Raw genomic sequence first — 19,502 nt, forward strand, 5'->3', positions numbered from 1 at the left:
CGGTTTATATTTTGAATATTATGAAAATGTACTTGTTGTTGGATTTTTGAAGCCTCTCGTCTGCTATATTTTCTTTTCGAAGTGGGCTTACTTTGCGATGTATGGCTCTACGGACGTGTTTTGTGTACTCTGTGCTTCCGGGAAATCTATCTTTATCTATTCTTTTTCAGAGACGCCGTTTTAAAGGGATTCCAACTGTATTTGATTGTGGCTAACACTTCAGCAAAATGTATGACATGCCACTTTATTTCACACACTTTGGCTGCTTTCATTCGCTTTTACAACTAAGCAACTGAGACACTGTGAGATGCTGGTACGAGGCTACATATTGCTATATTTTTAGTGTTGAATATAACAGCTAACAAAGGAAATAGGAGAGCTGTCTTCGTAATAGCGAGCTTTTTCGCACCACTTAGCAATTTATCAGACAATAAACTGAAGACAAAAGTCTGTAAGGGAGAGAGAGCTGTGAAAAATTAGACTTATATGAACGGAATAAAGGTGTACAAATGTACTTTAAATTAAAGCTACTCGTTCATAGATTCGGTGAAAAAAATTAGTAACTTCTTTTATCTAGAGTTTTATACGCATATCTGGCATTGAAAAAACAGCAACCGGTATCAACGTTTTTTCTTGTCAAAAAGTTTGGCCTTTATACAGAATATAGTGTTTCGACAAAATTTGAGAGAATTTCCGTTTTGCAAACCAAAAGTGTTCGAGTCACTTAAAAGTACATCACTTAAAGTACATAGGTGCAGACGTTTATGAAACGCCTGTCTTTCTCTGCTAGTTTAGGTGTGGCACGTGTTTTGATGTAACACGTTGCGTAAATTACGACATGACATGGTGTGGCATGTTGTTTCGAGCTGGTAAAGGATGACAGTAAGGCTGGAGCCAATTGATAAAACCAAGGCTATAAATATCTGGTAAGGTTCTTGTTTCTGATAATTGTGCAGTTGTGCTTGTAGATTGGTAGGACTTTTTTTCATCTGAAAGATATTTGTTGATTAAATTTAGAATAGGTGCTTTTGGTATTGCTATTTGGTAGACGAATAGTCAAAATGAATTGCTGTTTAGCAGTTTTGTTATTTTGTCGTTATTTATCAACGGTCGAAGCGATTGTGACGGACACTGTGCCAGATTTCGCATCATTGTGTCCAAGTAGTGTGTGCAATTCTACACGAGGAGAGGTATGTATTTACACATTATTTTATGAAACAGAATATTTCAGCAGTTTAAAGTTAAGACTTTTTCCTTAGAAATTTGATTCCATATATCTTGCATGCATATCTGCAGTGTCTTTTTACTTTATCTTCTTGTGTTCAGCACATCAAACATTGCGTGCACATTGGTTTAAAAGTGTTTCCATGTATTTCAGCATATTGTTCCTAGAGTTCAAATTAGGCGGGATAAGTATCAGTCACATATACTTCCCAAGTTGCAATTCTGCAGGGGATAAAAAACAAAACTACAGTTATAAATATCTGTCTGGTATGGTGACTGATTTGTGCCATTTCGTTTTTTTTTCGCAGCGACTCAAAGACAAACGTCGTCATTGCGCCCCAACAAACGGCGCCCCGTTACCTTCTTTTTTTATCTGTCTTGGTTGCGCAATAAATGTTTATTCTAATGTTAGAAACAATTACAAAAATAAGCTATAAATGCGTTATCGCAGCAGCCTAATCACTATCAAAAAGAACAGTGAATATTTGATTTGCAAATCAAAAGAAATAGATATTAACTTACACACATTCTCCTTAAAGGGAGGTAATAACAAAAGCTAATGAAAGTCAGTGCTGCTTGTTAAATGAATCTCCAGAAGAAGGAAGGAAAACGTGTGCATTCTAATGAAAAAATAACCAAAATAAAAATAAATGTACACGGATCTTTGCTTTTAATGTTTCGGGGATCTGGTATCAACATTGCTCAAGTACTAGTGAAGATGATAGAATCGAATCGAAAATTTAAATATATCTCATGTCCATCTTTCACTAAAATGTGTTATCTTTTGCTATTTACTTATTATGTAGAAAAACCTTATTAAATGTATTTAACTTTACTAAATTTATAAATTAATTATGTAAGTAGAGCTGCATTCACAATTAAATGTCATGCATTGAAAAAAAAAAGATTTCCAGTTGTTTGTTGTAGTACATATATATTTAGCTATACATATATTAAGCACGGCACAAATTCGGATAGACGGACGGACAGACAAAGACAACTCTAAGTGTTCCCCAAAAATTGTGGGGGTGGGCGGTGACCGCCAGTATGACCGCCAAGTTCTTCAGTTGAACAAAACTGCATATATTTGCCAATGCCTTTCACATTGTATGATTGAATGGAGCTTTTGATGGCTCCCTTTATCACTTTTGACAAACACATGAATTTTTGTTCAAATGCATAATTTGGCAATCATCTTGGGCATCTCGGAGGGCACCATGAGTTGAGACTATCACCCTCGATTTTCGGATATTTCAGATGACCATCTACACTGTTATACATATCTTTTTAGGGGACCTCTCATATACATAGAACCCCCACTCTGTAGTAATATACTATTGTAGCATATACTTTTCAGACGGAGAAAGCGGAATCATGCTGCCAGAGGTGTTCCTGTACGCTGGATTGTTACAAAGTCGGCATCTGTTGTCCAGATGTCCTCGTGGACGAGTCCATTGAACCCGAGTACTCATGTATTGATATCGTTAAACTTTCCAACGAAGGCAGAGGTATAGATTATGAAACAATACTACACGAGGAATCGTACCGTTTAGTTGACAAATGCCCGAACGAAGAGAGTATACAAGCTTATCCAAGATGCGCTTCTCCTTTAAATTTTGAGGACTATATACCAGTGTCAGACGTATCATATGAGAAAGTGTTCAGAAATAGACACTGTGCCATCTGTCATGGCGTCGGTGACGTTATTCCATGGCAACTCTCTGTTAGGTGTGCGGACTTAGCATTCACGGCATTTGAAACGTTTGAAGAAAGAAATGAATTCATCTTCAAACACTGTCAGATCGAGCCTATTCCGCCTGATAACGAGAAGGCCGAGATGTCACGCTGTCACACCAACACGATAAACACGTGCAATACTTCAGGTGATTGGAATTATTATGACCCACATCTGGAAAAAGCATGTAGCACGAAAAAATCGTTCCAGAATACCGTATACACTGAATACCATGTTGAGCATGGTCTCGAGTCATATTTCAGTAATGTATATTGTTTCCTGTGTAACAAACCTAAACACTTTGACAGAACAGATGTTTGTAAAAAGAGAGAAGATATTACTGGATCAAGATTTTTGTTAATTAGCTTTAAAGCGGTAATCCAGTGGTTTCCAGAAGAAGCCGCTACTGGAAGTTCGCAATGCAGATCCATGGATATATGGGATCCATTTGACGTGAGTGTATTTGAACATAATGACTTTAAAGTATCTTTTTATTCAAAGGTATTATTTAAGGCACTGACCTCCAGAGACCTTTCTTTAAAATTGAAGTTTATTATGAACATAAGAACTTGAGTTTGTATTTATAAACTTTCTTGAAGATGCCAAATCAAGACAAAAACATGCCTGAGTCGGGAATGGAACCCGGGCCTACTCGGCAATATTTTTTCCAGCGTTCTTGACCCATATGGGGAAATTAGACCACGAGTGAAATATTCTGTATCAGGCTGGTCACATTGCCCGAACGGGCTTAAAAGCCTAATCGATCTATTATAGCCCGATCGGGCTTAAAGTTATGAGAAGAAGTGTGGAATTATGGCCATATCACATACAATAACTTGACGTCCGAAACTTGGTACATTTTGACTAAATAACTACATTTATGAGAAAAAATCTTTAAAATTTATCTTGTCTAATGCGCAGTTATGTTGGAAAATTACCTTTTTTACATAGACCGAGCTGCAGTGGCCTAATGGATAAGGCACCTGCCCCGCAATCGGGAGTTCGAAGGTTCGAGCCCTGTCAGAGGCGGGACTTGTTACTGAAGAGAGACCGGTTGGTGAGCCGCCAGCTAGTTAAATAATGGTTACCGATTGTCTACCTGCCTGCATGGTGCCTGGCATTAAATAATAGGAATCGGGAAGTAATGCTGTTCAATGTATGTAGGTGTCTCATAAGCCAGCTTGGCTGGCCCTTTCAGTAGGGGTGACACTATAATAAACAACACTTTATTATCTCTTGAACAGGTTTTTTTCCTCAGTTGTGAAGTCGAAGGGGGGAAAAACAGAAATAGTGCTGTGTGTTTGCCCGTGCATCTAAAGCTAAATCTTTTTTAACTTTTTTTTCTTCTAGAATGTTTGTAGACGCCTATATTGCCCCATTGGTACGACACCTGAAAATGGTAGATGCAACAGCAGTTGGGAATATTCAGAGGGTTTCTCCATGGGTGTACTTTTTGAAGTTGAAGCTCCAGAAGCAGACGACATCATTTTCTATAGTTATTTTATGGCGGCTGCGTCGAAAGCTGTGATGAAAATACTGGGTCCTGTCTTCAACTGTGGATCTTGTATTGAAAAACGTTACCGATATCTGAATGAAACAGAAGTTTCTCTAATAGAGATTGCTTTCTTCACAACAAAGTCTTGCTCTGTCTCGTATTTAATAGCAAAACTACGAGGTGTAGCATTAAAAGAGAACATCAAAATGACCTGGCCTACCGTAGATAAATCCGTTTCAATTAACATGAAGGTAATTCTGAAGGACGTGCAAGACCACATAGAAGAGGTGTTTGTACATTATCACACAATGAATCGATATGGACGTTGCAAAAGGCCGTTGCAACTTAATTATGTTACTATGAACACTTGTCCCAGTGTCAAACTGTCGAGATACGCATTTGACCAGTTCTGTCCGAATCAGAGTCAACTGAAAAGCTCTCTTTGGAATGCCAGTTGGATTGACTCTGAGAAAAGTATGATTTCAATGTGTATAGACGATTATTTTCTGCTGAGAGACTGTTCGCTAACATCACGCGTGTCGACAAGCGGATGTCAAAAAGTGGACAAGAACATGGTCATTAACATTTTATTTATTTTGCCCATTTACCAAAAGTTACGCATGCCTTTCTTCTGAATATTCATGTAGATATTTTAGGGCAATGTGACAAAGTTCGTCGTTTCCATTTTCTAAATCTAATCATTTAAAGCTCCCTTTGAAGAAGTTAGCAAAGAAAGTGGTTTTAAAATTTACTATTTCCTATAATAAGACATCTTATTCGCTTGCTTGATATAATGCTTTTATTCTAAAATTGTGATATGATTTATATCACCAGAAATGTAAACAAGAAATATCTTAAATAAGATGGTTTGCGCAGTGTAGTTGGAAAATAAGTTTTGTGTATTTTTTTTTTATTTTTTGCCCTTGTAAAACTTGACTTTGAATGTCTGGTTTTACGAAAGGGGTCCATGAATAAATGAAAAAGTAGTGTCCAAAATTGGAAGAAGTGGTAAGTGTTTGAAGGTAGAAGTGAAGTGTCTATGCATCAATGTAAATGACTTGTGACTAGGGGCAATGTGTTTAATGTAAATGACTTGTGACTAGGAGCAGTGTGTCAATGAGATCAATCAAGAAATTAATCTGTTATAAACAAGGTTAAACCTTCGGTTTTATAAGCTGAACTGTACGATATGGATTCTCTACTGTTTTCTATATAAAATTACCCAAATATGTGGACTCTCTACTAATGTTTCCAGTTTTTCAAGTCTGGCTAGTCTTCCCGTGATATCTGAAGATTGATCTATCCACAATTTACTTTAGAGCGAAAACCACATATGACCATTTAGTATGTCATGTCTTCTTATCAAAAATAGAAAAATATTGATGTGTTATATTACATATAAGAAAAATAGTCTGTTCTGAAAAACATCACTCTCTGAAAATGCTCCCATGAAAATAGCCGTTCAGCAGTTACGCGTATGTAGACATTTTCAAAAAGAATAAAACTAATACCAGGAAATTCACAATGAAAATGGTCTAGATCTTTTTTTAATACAATAAACAATAATACAAAGCCAAAAATATAACTGCCATATCTTCATATGACTCATCAACAGCATGGAACTACATTTTGGACTACTTCCAATGTAACACCGAGTAGTCACTTCCTGTTTGGTGTAATCAGTCCTAGATTGTGAAAAGCTCTGATTTTACAACATGTATATCTTAATGCTTATAAAGTAAAAGAGCATGCACACATATAATACGTGTTTATGTTATACATAATTAAGAAAGTTTCAGTAGATCTATCAATTCAATGCTAAGAAAAATATATTTGCTTTAACTATGAAAACTACGAATGCATTTCATGAATAAGTTTTACTCATATACTAATAATAGTCAAATGTACAAAATTTCAAAGTCAAGAAAAAATGTGGACCTAAACAAAAATTAAACAAGAGGGTCATTGACCTGAAATATTATAAAGTAAATGTAGTGAATGTTAATATTTCAAAGTTAAATTTTGTTTTTGATTTGCATTTCAACAGTTTTTTGTTTGTTTTGTTTTTTGTTTTATAAAGAGGTAGCACGACATCTTTGATAGACAAGGTTTTGATTGTTGTTTTTATCAACATACTCAACGAGTTCATTTCCTTTATGACTGTTCGCTAGTCATTGAAGTGAAGGTGGGTATTGTTAAAATTTAGGTCACAGCTGTAGATCTTTCAGTCTCTGTTATGTTAAACAGTAGCATAATAAAAGTACCCGGCTTATCACAGACGCTGCAATTATACTAAATACCACATAAAAAACTGACGTTTTACATGTTGGAAATGTCATGTCATAAGACCTTGTTAAGGTAAAGGACTCGTAATGACATTCGGCTAATTCCGTGAGATCACGTATCCCTCCGTATGCGATTTCGGCATCCTTCGGACATTTACGAATACATAAAAGAACGGATATTGCCGATTGTTATTACGGGTCAAGCTCCGTTATGCAATCTCTGTAGGAAATGCTGTTTTGAACAGGATGAAATATATCGTATGTTATAACACCAGTAACGTTAATATATCGAGGGCTGAGCGCGAAACTATTGTATCTTGTTCTTTATTCATATACAGTTACAATAGTTTCACGCTCAGCCCACGATATGTAATTGCTGTACCACGAAAACGAACCATTTACAATTAACACTGCTTTTGAACTCAATCAGACTGTACAAGCAGACTTGTAGGGATACTGTGGCAAACACAAGTCAAGGTAAGAGCAGTTTCTATACAATTTATTAGAAAAATTATTAAGTCATTAAAATATATATTTTAATATATACAAGGCACAATTTAATCAAAATGTGGTTCCGTAGAACTAAACAAATAAAGTCACATGAACAGTATTTTTACACATTTTTATTTTTCTAATAAAACCCACAAAAGTGATATTATTTAAGTTGCGTCCATTCTAGCTGTAATGAATATCGTATTTTAGTGATGAAGCATAACAAATGTACGTGAAAGATCAGTGGGAACAGACAGGGGACAGATACGGAAACCATCTGTTCCTAAGACCACTAATTCGTTCCCAGTTTAAACATTATGCATTTGTAAGTTGACTTTGAATTTAATACAAGATGCAAATACAAGTCACTTTTGGTACTTTCGAGCGAAGTATTTCTACACTTCAAGAAAGTTGTCAGTGATAATATGAAAGAAAATGCCAAAATACCGACGGGGTGCAAATGTAGGTTTGAATGTATAAAATCATAGTTTTTTAAGAAGACTGATGAAACTTCGCATTCTGTACAAACTTTTCTCAACTTGTTACACAAAAGAATTTACGCGGCATGGCTATTCCTTCACTTTAAATTTGTTCCAGAAATATATACACATATTTGTGTGCTGACTGAGTTAGGACTTTGCTTGAACCACACAGTTTCTAACTCAGATTTACCCTCAAGCCGTATTTTTGACAGATGTTTTTCTAACTTTTATTAAACGCACCCCTTGTGTCTAAATAGGAGGCAATGCCGTTCCGCAGTGAATATGAATCGAGAACTCTGGACTAAACGATTGGCATCTCAGCCATTGTGAAACCCTTCATATACAGCACATTTCAATACAGAAAACCCCTGCTTTTTATGCATTCTGACAAATTTCGAAAATACCTTTCTAAAGTGTGCAGTTTGACGTAAAGCTCTAGTGTTCAATTGTTAAAACATCTAACCGGCGGTGATGTGTTTAAATGGTTAAGCATGGTAACTCACTACTAAGTGTTAAAATATTCAACCATGAAACTGACTACAAAGTTCAACAACGAAACACACTTTAAGGTGTCAACATATTAAAACAAGGAACTAACAGTGTTTAAATGTTCAAAATTGCGACATAATATAGTACAAAAATAATCACTGCAACATTCTGAAAATTAAATACAAACATAAACAAAATCAATGTATATATTTATTATCAAACACACAGTAAACTTTTAAAATTTCATATGCAACTAGAACGAAGCTGTAAGAGTAGTTTGATGTAATGAAATTGTTAGCAGTAAAAATAGCAGTATCACCTTTCATATTAACCCTTATCATGCTGGACCTTTGCGACCAGTGTAGATCATGATCAGCCTGCACATCCGTGCAGTCTGATCAAGATCTGCACTGTTCGCTATTCAGTCAGTATCTTTTTGGTAAGCACCCCTTTTCAACAGTTAATGGTACTGTCCAAACTGAAAGATGGATAAGTTTATTATAGAAATTTAGCAGGGTAAGGGTTAAAAATCATTAAACACGTCATATAAGTGTTAAGTCTGTAATGTATCTGGGAATTGGTCGTTAATTTATGCTTTATCCATAACATATCAAAAACCTACTATTAAACATCCCGCTAAACTGGTGCCGTTTCGTGATAATTGGCATTGAAAAAGAAAGTTTCAATTTGTCAAACTGGATTCCCAAGCTGCAGCCAGGTCTAAAACTCGTGTTTAGCACCTGATACCTTAATTCTATTACTTGCCTGACGTGTGTATGGAAATACAATGCCCTAATCACAACATGCGTATTAAGGCAAAACTGGATTTTATAAACAATCCTAGAGAACCGAAATGCAAGTGACATGCTGCAGTACAGAGTCCGTATGTATTTCAGTCAATTAAGACTCAATTTGGTTTTTCATTGCTTCATTTTGGTTGCGATGTCATACTCCAATAAAAAAACAACAAATGTTTGAATAAATATCTTTAGTATTGGAAAATCGGAGCTTTAAAGAAATATTTAAAACATTGTTGCAGCTACTTTTTAAGTCTATATTTCGGCCACGTATCATAATTGAATACTTAACTTAACATCAATTCAATCGCTTTTAAGTAAAAAAAACAATGAAAAATGACAAAGACATGCTTTATTATGTCATAGTATTATATACCTTATACATGTATAAATAGTAACAAAAAGAATACGGTCATTGCGGCCGCTTTTGACAGATCCAAAATGGCGCAGTGTGCCTTACGCGCCATAATCAAATTGACCACGGGTAACCGGAACGACGGCGCGTTCGGATGCCAACGTCATGCAGTAACGTCAATAAGTCAAGTGAGAGGGTGCTGACCGATTTCAGATACTGACGGGATTGTTGCCGAAATCAATCAATGAATGATGCATATAAGATTATGGAAAAAATGATGAAATGAAAATTCCAAGATAAAATAGAAGATACTGTGTATAATAAAACGGTCAATAAAAGACTGGTCATTGACTTCGATCCATAATGACATAATGCCTTCGCACAATTATGATACTAGGTGTGCCATTATGCCAAGCAGGTACAACCAAGCCGTATATTAACTTCAAATTATGAATTACAATTATCATACCAGATTTATGTAGCACACCTTTCAGTACAAACACGTTCACGGTGCTTGACATACAAAGACAGCCACTCAGGACAGGTCACAAGTTCATCCTCTGCCTCCTCTACCAGTACAGACACAGAACTATCTGACCAGAGGGACAGATCGAGACAGAAACCTATCTTTCAGACACCCCTACCAATACAGACACAGAGCAGTAAGATCGAGACAGAAACTATACTTTTTCAGACACAGCCATGTCCAGCTTAGTAAGCCTAGCTCTTTTTGAAAGGTCTGGTTCTTTAACGTGTCCAGTGTATATCACCGATACTCACTGGGAGGAACCAGTACTGGCCTCTTATATAAAAACAAACAACAAATTTACACTTGGCTTAAATAAAAGGAATGACCTTTTTGGAAAAGATCAGTACATGTACATATGTACATCTTACACACGCTGATATTACACTACTCTTTATGAACATTAAATTAACAGTAAGTACAATGATCACTTATTCGTATGGCACTAGCTAGTGTTCATTCTAGAACATGTTTTAACACATCCGGCGGAACTTGAGTTATCTACAAGTCTTTGTCCGGTTCAATAACAGTATGCGGATCCGTCTACACATGTACTAGCTTACGTCATTTCCGGTGGAATTTATATCTACACACCTTTGTCTGGCTAAATCACAGTATGCGAAACTATCTACACATGCACTAGCGTATGTTGGCTCTAGTGCATGTTTTACAGCATTTCCGGCGGAATTTGTGATATCTGCACATCTTTAATTGTCCGGCTAAGCTACAGTATGAGGAGCTGTCTACACATGTGCCTGTAAAGGTATAAAATAGTTGTAGTCACCATTAATAAAAAATATACAGTCCGATAAATCGGCAATAAAAGGTACTTTGACAATTCTGAATATCAATTTTTCGATCGTATTCTAAAATGGCAGCGCCAATAGTGACGCCACTGGAATATGATTAGAGATCTATATGGTGCAAACATATGTTACTAATCTGGTGAATACATACATTTGTGTGTATTCACTTATTTGAAAATGTAGGGATAACAAACGTTTTTTTGTGTATTAACGTCTGCAGAAGCCCGCGGGATTGTTTGTGACCGGGACCGAAGGTCGAGGTCACAAACATATCCCAAGGGCTTCTGCAGGCGTTAATACACAAAACAAACGTGTATTGTCGCTATTCTTGCATAAAAAACATTACACCACGACTAAATGCATTGTTTTCATATGTGATGACTTGACGATTCCGGTACATTTTTTATTTACCATTCTTGTTGTTCTTAGAAACGGTAAACATGTTTTAAATATCCATAACCGGGGCACACATAACAACAACACTACTAAAAGCGTGATTTGAAGGTTTTTGAGCATCTTATTTTTATTTTTAGTTATTACAAACGTTACATTACATATAACTTTGCATATAACTTAAAAATTTGATAAACAGGAACACAATTATTTTAAGAATAACAACTTTACATTCGAATTATTTTGAGTACGAACAAACAGAGTACGGATGAGTACGAAGCTAGTGACTAGCTTTCGAGGTTTATTATATGAATTCTGCGAACAATCAGGTAAAAACAAACCGACTGATACTAACAAAAGTCATTAATATAATACCTAAAAACGGGCAATAGCACAAGTTACACGCGATACTTATTTATTCACAGTTATTTACAATAACTGAACAGACGCTTTGTAAAGGGAGTAAACTCGAAGAGAAGCTAGAGCGTACATTGATGGGGGCAGTACGTTTGGGGTTGGAAACTGATACAGCTAAACATACTATGGATTACATTGTATCTATAATGCTACAAGAAGAGGTTATTATGGAAGAAACAAGATGCAGATGCCAAATATCAGTCTGCGCAGAAATACATACATACGTCCCTGGCAATGCAATGCACATTCTTGCATAAAAACTACTTTTTTCACTGGATCCGCCCATGTATAAACGGGAGAAAAATCGTGTGCAAACAAGGCAATTCACGTGCTGTTAATACATGATTTTTATTTTTGAAATGCTTTGCCAGGGACGTATGTATGTATTTCTGCGCAGACTGATATTTGGCATCTGCAACTTGTTTCTTCCATAATAACCTCTTCTTGTAGCATTATACATACAATTTAATCCATAGTATGTTAAGCTGTATCAGTTTCCAACCCCAAACGTACTGCCCCCATCAATGTACGCTCTAGCTTCTCTTAGAGTTTACTCCCTTTACAAAGCGTCTGTTCAGTTATTGTAAATAACTGTGAATAAATAAGTATCGCGTGTAACTTGTGCTATTGCCCGTTTTTAGGTATTATATTAATGATTTTTGTTAGTATCAGTCGGTTTGTTTTTACCTGATTGTTCGCAGAATTCATATAATAAACCTCGAAAGCTAGTCACTAGCTTCGTACTCATCCGTTCTCTGTTTGTTCGTACTCAAATTAATTCGAATGTAAAGTTGTTATTCTTAAAATAATTGTGTTCCTGTTTATCATTTTTTTTATTTATATGCACAATTATGTGTAATGTAACGTTTGTAATAACTAAAAATAAAAATAAGATGATCGAAAACCTTCAAATCACGCTTTTAGTAGTGTTGTTTTTATGTGTGCCCCGGTTATGGATATTTAAAACATGTTTACCGTTTCCAAGAACAACAAGAATGGTAAATAAAAAATGTACCGGAATCGTCAAGTCATCACATATGAAAACAATGCATTTAGTCGTGGTGTAATGTTTTTTTTATGCAAGAATAGCGACAATACACGTTTGTTTTGTGTATTAACGCCTGCAGAAGCCCTTGGGATATGTTTGTGACCTCGACCTTCGGTCTCGGTCACAAACAATCCCGCGGGGTTCTGCAGACGTTAATATAAAAAAAAACGTGTATTATCCCTACAATGTTACTTACTATGTCTACATGGCGCAGGTTTGCAAGGTTTTGAGACAGATGGTTTGGCTTTATTTCTACACACGTCAAATGCTGGCAGTTTGCTTGTTACCCACACGCAACTTAACGTACGCAACTTTCGTCCCTTGACGCCGCACAGTGGCGTACACTGCAAAAATATGACAACAATTAAACTGAATTCAAAATATGATATACGTACATAACCTGTAAACATCACTTACATAGAATACACAACTAGTATACGTTACTTTCATACTATACATTACATGCAGACGTTAACTTCATAGTAAACAAAACTAGTATATGTTACATTTAGTCACTGTGATAGTGTACATAACATGTTAATTCCGTGGTATAAATGACCATCCTACGTTTCTTACACGGTATACATAAACAGCATACGTTATTTTATAGTATTCATAACCAGAGGAACCCACGCGCCTGAGTGGTTAAGGTTGCTGACTTCAAATCACTTGCCCCTCTCCGATGTGGGCTCGAGTCTCTCTCAGTGTGATGAATTCTTCATGTGAAGAAGCCATCCAGCTGGGCTACTGAAGCTAGGTGGTTCTACAAAGATGCCCGCTCGTGATGAAATAATGCACGGAAATGCACCTGAGGTCTTCCCTCACCAATTGCAATATGACAAATGCCTGGGTCCGTGTGACGATAAACCCATCAAAAGTCATAACCTGAATATGTTGCTTACATGAAATATATTACCTATATACATTATTTACCTGGTAATAAATAATCTGTATATGTTACTTACAAGAAACAAATAGCATGTATATGTTAGCTACAAGAATCTAATAACCTACATACATGTTACTTAAAGAAATAAATAACCTGTATAATAGGTTACCCACGAGAATCAAATAATCTGTATACATTACTTGCGAGAAATAAAGAATGCATACCTTACTTATAATAAATAAATGACCTGCACCGGTTCCTTACAAGGAATAAATATCATACATATCGTATACGTTACTTACAATGTATACAGTGCATGCTCAATAGTTTATCATACATGAACACAGTCACGTCAGGCTTTCATATTAAAATTGAATAACATGCATACTTTGTCTATATCACCCCTTCCCACTTATTCACATAACTTGCATTATTTACTTACTTCCGACCACTTTGAAGTCTGCCATACTGCTGTACAGTTTGGATTTTTACAATGCTGTTGGTAAGGGGGTCGTTCCCCGCTACATTTATATGCTTTAGCCAGCGTCCCATTCTTATAGCGGCATTTTACAATTCTCTTCTGCACGGAATGGCCTACTTTTTCGCAGTTGTCGTCTGCACACTAAAGATTATAAGGCTTTCATTTAGTAAAATAGTCGTCAAAATGATTTAAATTAGCTTAATATATATAATAAAGATGAAAAGCGAAATGCGCTAACTGGGTGGATGAAAGAAATAAACGTAATGATGTTTACATACTGATGTACACAGTTACTAAAATAAACTTTGTGCGCACTAATTTATGACATAAGAAAACATACCTCTGACCACTCTCCCGCCGTCCAAAATGGACATTCTGGCTCAATAATACACTTTCTTCCTGAGGTAGGCTTTTTCAGACCTCTTTTTAAACATTCTTCATCCGGTAAAAGTCTTATAAATTTGTCTGTCACGTGATTACACGTGACTATTCTCATTTGTGTACCCCATCCACATTTTTCGGAACACTCTGTCCAGTTAGATGTGGTAAAACTAGAATAGTCATAAGCACTTCTATCGTCTATTGAATTAATATGTAAATATTTTGTATTTTTCATTTTAAATGCACCGTCGGCTTGGAAATTACTTTCGTTAAAATTTGCATGGAATATCGTATCTAAAATTTCATCCGCCTGCAATTTCGCTTCACGTTTCGACTGAAACGTCACGTTTATAGTTGCATGAAGTAGTCCAGCACTGCAAGTGAAAATGCCCGTGTCCACTTTTGGATTTGCACGTGTTATTCTTAGAGCACCGTTGGAAGAAACCCGAACACGTCCAACTAACGGGATCAACCGGTGGTTTTTAGTCCAGAAAATTAATTTCTTATGGAAGTTTTTCACCGGGCATTTAATTTTCACAGACTGATTAGGCAAAAGAATGGCCTTCTCTCCAACATAAAGGCGTATCCTTTTCGTTCTTTTGGTTTGAATAAAGGTTCCTTTTCTCTCCTTTATTTCCGGAAGATGCTGTAATTTATAACAGTCTCCAAAGTGACAGGGTCTCGTAGTTTGTGGGCGTGGCCCGATGCAATTGGTATCTGATACATTAACCTGTAAGTCTGTCTTGACGTGTTTTACACAAAACACTGGCCGAGACTCAAATCCCATACCGCAAGTAACTGAACACTGAAACAGCCAAAGCAATCGTTTACCTTAATAAATATAGACATATATTTTTCGTATGAAGTGTTGTAAGTGAATGAAATCATATAGAATACTCAAAATTAATTAATTAATTAATTAATTAATAGGGAGGTTTCTAAAACTGTTCATTCCTGTGTTTACATATAGTATCTTTAAGTTGTTACAAAATGAGTTGTACGGTGGATTGTATGAAAATAAATTATCTGATTTAAACAGTTACATTATCAAATATAGCTTCACTTGCTGTAATTTGGTCATTATGACGTTCAACTTCTTTAATATGCATATATAAAACGGATAAAAGTCAAGGTATTTCGTACTTCTGCCCAAGCTCCCGTGTTCCACTCTGCTTGACAAAATTTCAGATTGCATGATCTTTCTGACAGTGGAACTGGGTCAGGACATCTGTACAATGGAAGTGTTTCCATGTCACCATCGGAAGTCGTCTGCACACATTCAATATTTCGTGACTGTCTGCCGCCACCGCAGGGCACTGAACATGCGCCATACTCGCTAACACGCCATCTAAAAATATATTCGAAAAATTGAATAATTTTCTAAAAGGAAGTTGATACAATAAATATGTAATAACTTTGTTAACAAACTTAACGAGGTGACAACGCGGTTAATTCAATAATACCAGGAACGTTAGAAAGAAGGTAATTATAGTTAGACAGAATACTTTTATTTAACATTCCCCATTTTCATATGGTGGCGCAATCATGTCATTCGTTTCCGTCAAAAACGACACGCATGCGCAAGTAAATGAAACCAGATTTTCTGGAATGATGACGTTTTTAAAGTGTCGTAATCTTGATATTTCGCTATCGAAACTGGATACAAGAACAGATTGACGCCTTGTGGCGAGAGACATTACCAGAGTAAATACTTACGTGTATAAATATCGATTAAATGGAGACTCTTGCAGGTCACTTTTTGACTTATTTATACTATTTTCTATGAAAAGCACCTTTCAATATCGGAAGAGATTTTGTTTAAAAATTATTTATAGTCATGGTCTTCCATTACTGTAAAAACTTACGCAGGAGGGCAATCAAAATTGTTGCAATATTGAGTTATCGGACCTGGTTTAATCAAACTTTCACACAGGAAGTCAACAACAGTTCGATCGCTGATCACATCAACACACTCCAGTATACTAGACTGTACTCCTGTAACAAAAACGAAACAAAATTTTATTTCTGATGGATTATTTTAAAAGATGGTTTCAAAGGCTTATTTTACAAATGATGCTACAAGTGAACTTGTTCTGATGACTTATGTTCTTGTGTTATCATTGTAAGAGTAATTTACCTTCGACTGGCACACTAAAAGGAGTGATCTAAAATCGGTTTTCAGTCAGACACAGAAAGGCATGATTCACTCAGACAAAACATATTTTCTGTCCCTTGTTCATACTCATAAAAAATTATCAGCTTTAACAATCTATCTTCAATCATATTTAGGACAAAAAATAAAATTTTTCACTGTCCGCACTGTCTGATAAAAAAATCTAAGGGACCGAATGAGAAAAATGTATTTACCACGTCCACACGTTTGGCTGCAAGGTTTGAATTTTCTGTGCCGCCAGACGAACGCTGCGTCGCCGGAAGTTGTCAGTGGACACTTGCCTTGGTGGCACTCGCGTTTACTGTGAGGCTCAATTCCTGAAAGTACAGTTAACAGTGTGAAAGTTCCATTCATCTGACCGTAGTTTTTTTATACATCTTTCCAGTGTCAAGCATTCCATCTGACAGGTGTCATATTGCAAGAAGGTCCTCACACGCGACATAGGTATATAACGTGTTGTAATGTTACCTGAACTGGTAAAGGTTTAAGGCTGGACAATTCATAACCTAAAAAGCCTTCTTATTTCTTGACCTTTTTTTCACTCGAAGGTGTGAAGTTTTACTTATTAGCCGCCCGTACATACTGATACTGATTTATACGGAATCCTGCTTGTGCCAGTTTTAATGCCGTCCGTCGCGCTTTGAGGGCGACACGCGACAATGCGAAAAGACATCGCGACAATGCCATGTAACAAAGTGACAATGCGATGCGACACACAACGCTCGAAAATGCGATATGACGGACTGCAATGTGACGCAATAATGTCGCGACTTCATATTGTACTGTCGCGTGTTAATAGCGCGATATATCGCGAAGTCACATCGCACTGCTCGTGCGTCTTATCACATCGTCGCGATGTCATTTGGCATTATCGTGTGTCGTGCTCTGCATTTTTGCTGACTTACGACATACGAAAAATACGAAAACGCGACAAGACGCATGGCAATGCCATACGACGCTCGACAGCGCGAAGCGACACTATAATGCGAAGTGACATTTACTTAATTAATATGTTGTCGCTTCGCATTGCCATGTATTGCCCTCTAAGCACGACGGACGACATTACAACCCGAGCGAAAAGAAGTCCGTACATTTATTTCTCAAGACTAACCAGCCTCTGATATCAATGTCTGGAAATTAAGCTGAAAACCTATGTACATCAACCGTTAGAAAGAAATTCACGAAACTTGATTTTACGGAACGTGTGGACCAATCAGTCAAAGGAATTACCGCGGATATTTGGACGCAAAACTGCGGAGAATCCATATGAGCCGTGCCATGGGAAAACCAACATAGTGGGTGTGCGACCAGCATGGATCCAGACCAGCCTGCGCATCCGCGCAGTCTGGTCAGGATCCATGCTGTTCGCTAATGGTTTCTCTAATTGCAGTAGGCTTTAAAAGCGGACAGCATGGATCCTGACCAGACTGCGCGGATGCGCAGGCTGGTCTGGATCCATGCTGGTCGCACACCCACTATGTTGGTTTTCCCATGGCACGACTCATATTAGTTCTTATCTATGTACTTTACTGACGTATTATTCCATTGTCGGCTTATATTTGAGATCACCACGCTTTCTTCATTCAAGCGCGTTGAGTAGGCGAAAGGAGTATATAATGATATTAATATCATAAAAATCAACCGGTGTTATTTATGAAGGGTATTATCCGCCACAATGCGAATTATTAAATGACATATTTCATATATGTGATCACAAAATCAATGCACCTAGATTATAACTTCTTACTTCCATGTGGGTAAAATGAATGTTTCAGCTCAAATATTTGAGTTTGCATATATGAACATTCTAATCTTCTTACTCCCGTGAATGAAAACTGCTAAATTACATATTACAAATTCCAACAGGACAACTTTAAACTTTCGTGTTACTAAATTGCTGTAAATTGAATACAACATGTATTTCACATTAACTCCAGTGACGAGGTCATCCGTCAGTACATGTACAGTGCTTAACGACAATATCATTTACATGTTGAGCTTCAATTTAACTTCTAGCCCACCTGCATAGCTCAATAGGGAGAGCGCATATCTAGGGATCGCAGGGTCGTTAGGTCGATCCCCGGACGCGACGTAATTTGATAAAAGACATTGTGTCTGAAATCATTCGTCCTCCACCTATGGTTGGCAGTTACTTGCGGAGAACAGGTTTGTACTGGTACAGAATCCAGGAACATTGGTTAGGTTACCTGCCCGTCGTTACATACGGTAACTGAAATACTGTTAAAAACGACGTAAAACCCAAAACAAACAAACAAATCACTTTAATTTATATATAACATATGCTTAGTTTAAACTGTATTTATTTCCACAAATTGTATATACAAACATGAGTACTATATTGAAATTAACAAAGTTTGATAAAAAGACATACATCAATCAAAATAGTACAAACAAACAAACAAAGAAATTTTCAATCGAATGGATTGGAAAACAAGCTACTTAAAACTTATATGAATTCCGCTCCATAAGAAAAACAGAGGTTAGATGAAGAATAGTAACTAGGCTGTGTAAGTATGTGTATCATGTTGTGTTAATCGGAATATGAATGTGAAAAATAAATGCATAATGCAAAGTTTTTGTGTGTGTGTGTGTTTTTGGGGTGGGTTTTTTTTATGTTTTTTTGTTGTGTGTGTGTGTGTGTGTGTGTGTGTGTGTGTGTGTGTGTGTTTTAATGATGATTGAAGAATTAACGAGCATTTTTATGCTATTGTCTCTCGTCGTCGTTTGGGGGTGGGAGAGGGGAGATGTTGATTGTCGCAGCTTATGTACTGAATCTATTTGTTGAGATGATAAATCGTTGAACGTCAGTGAATAGGGAAATATTATGTTGATAAGATAGATGTTCATCACCATACAGTAGATTGTTAAGAGTTAAAGCGCATTGGAGATTGGAAAATATGTCAGTTCGAAGATTTTGGTATTTTCGACAATGGAGCAGATAATGGTCGACAGTTTCTATCTCACCACAATCACATCTAGCGGTGTTTGTGATTCCTCGGCGGTTGAGGTCATA

At 36.6% G+C, this 19,502-nt stretch overlaps 1 protein-coding gene across 5 annotated transcripts in view; it reads right to left on the reverse strand.

The window, feature by feature from the left end:
* Positions 1 to 7,222: 7,222 nt before the first annotated feature.
* LOC123565467 (protein madd-4-like) overlaps positions 7,223 to 19,502 on the reverse strand; it is a 118,382-nt gene continuing 106,102 nt past the window's right edge. For all 5 annotated transcript variants that reach the window (XM_053549532.1, XM_053549530.1, XM_053549531.1 and 2 more), the window contains exons 10-16: positions 16,663 to 16,785; positions 16,161 to 16,290; positions 15,439 to 15,643; positions 14,255 to 15,100; positions 13,876 to 14,055; positions 12,741 to 12,888; positions 7,223 to 10,635 (exon numbers count right to left, since the gene is read on the reverse strand). In XM_053549532.1, the coding sequence (XP_053405507.1) occupies positions 10,520 to 10,635; positions 12,741 to 12,888; positions 13,876 to 14,055; positions 14,255 to 15,100; positions 15,439 to 15,643; positions 16,161 to 16,290; positions 16,663 to 16,785 (1,748 nt within the window). In that variant the 3' untranslated portion in view covers positions 7,223 to 10,519. The remainder of the gene's footprint in view (positions 10,636 to 12,740; positions 12,889 to 13,875; positions 14,056 to 14,254; positions 15,101 to 15,438; positions 15,644 to 16,160; positions 16,291 to 16,662; positions 16,786 to 19,502) is intronic.

This window comes from Mercenaria mercenaria, chromosome 8 (genome assembly GCF_021730395.1).
Source record: "Mercenaria mercenaria strain notata chromosome 8, MADL_Memer_1, whole genome shotgun sequence".
Classification (NCBI taxonomy): Eukaryota; Metazoa; Mollusca; class Bivalvia; order Venerida; family Veneridae; genus Mercenaria; species Mercenaria mercenaria.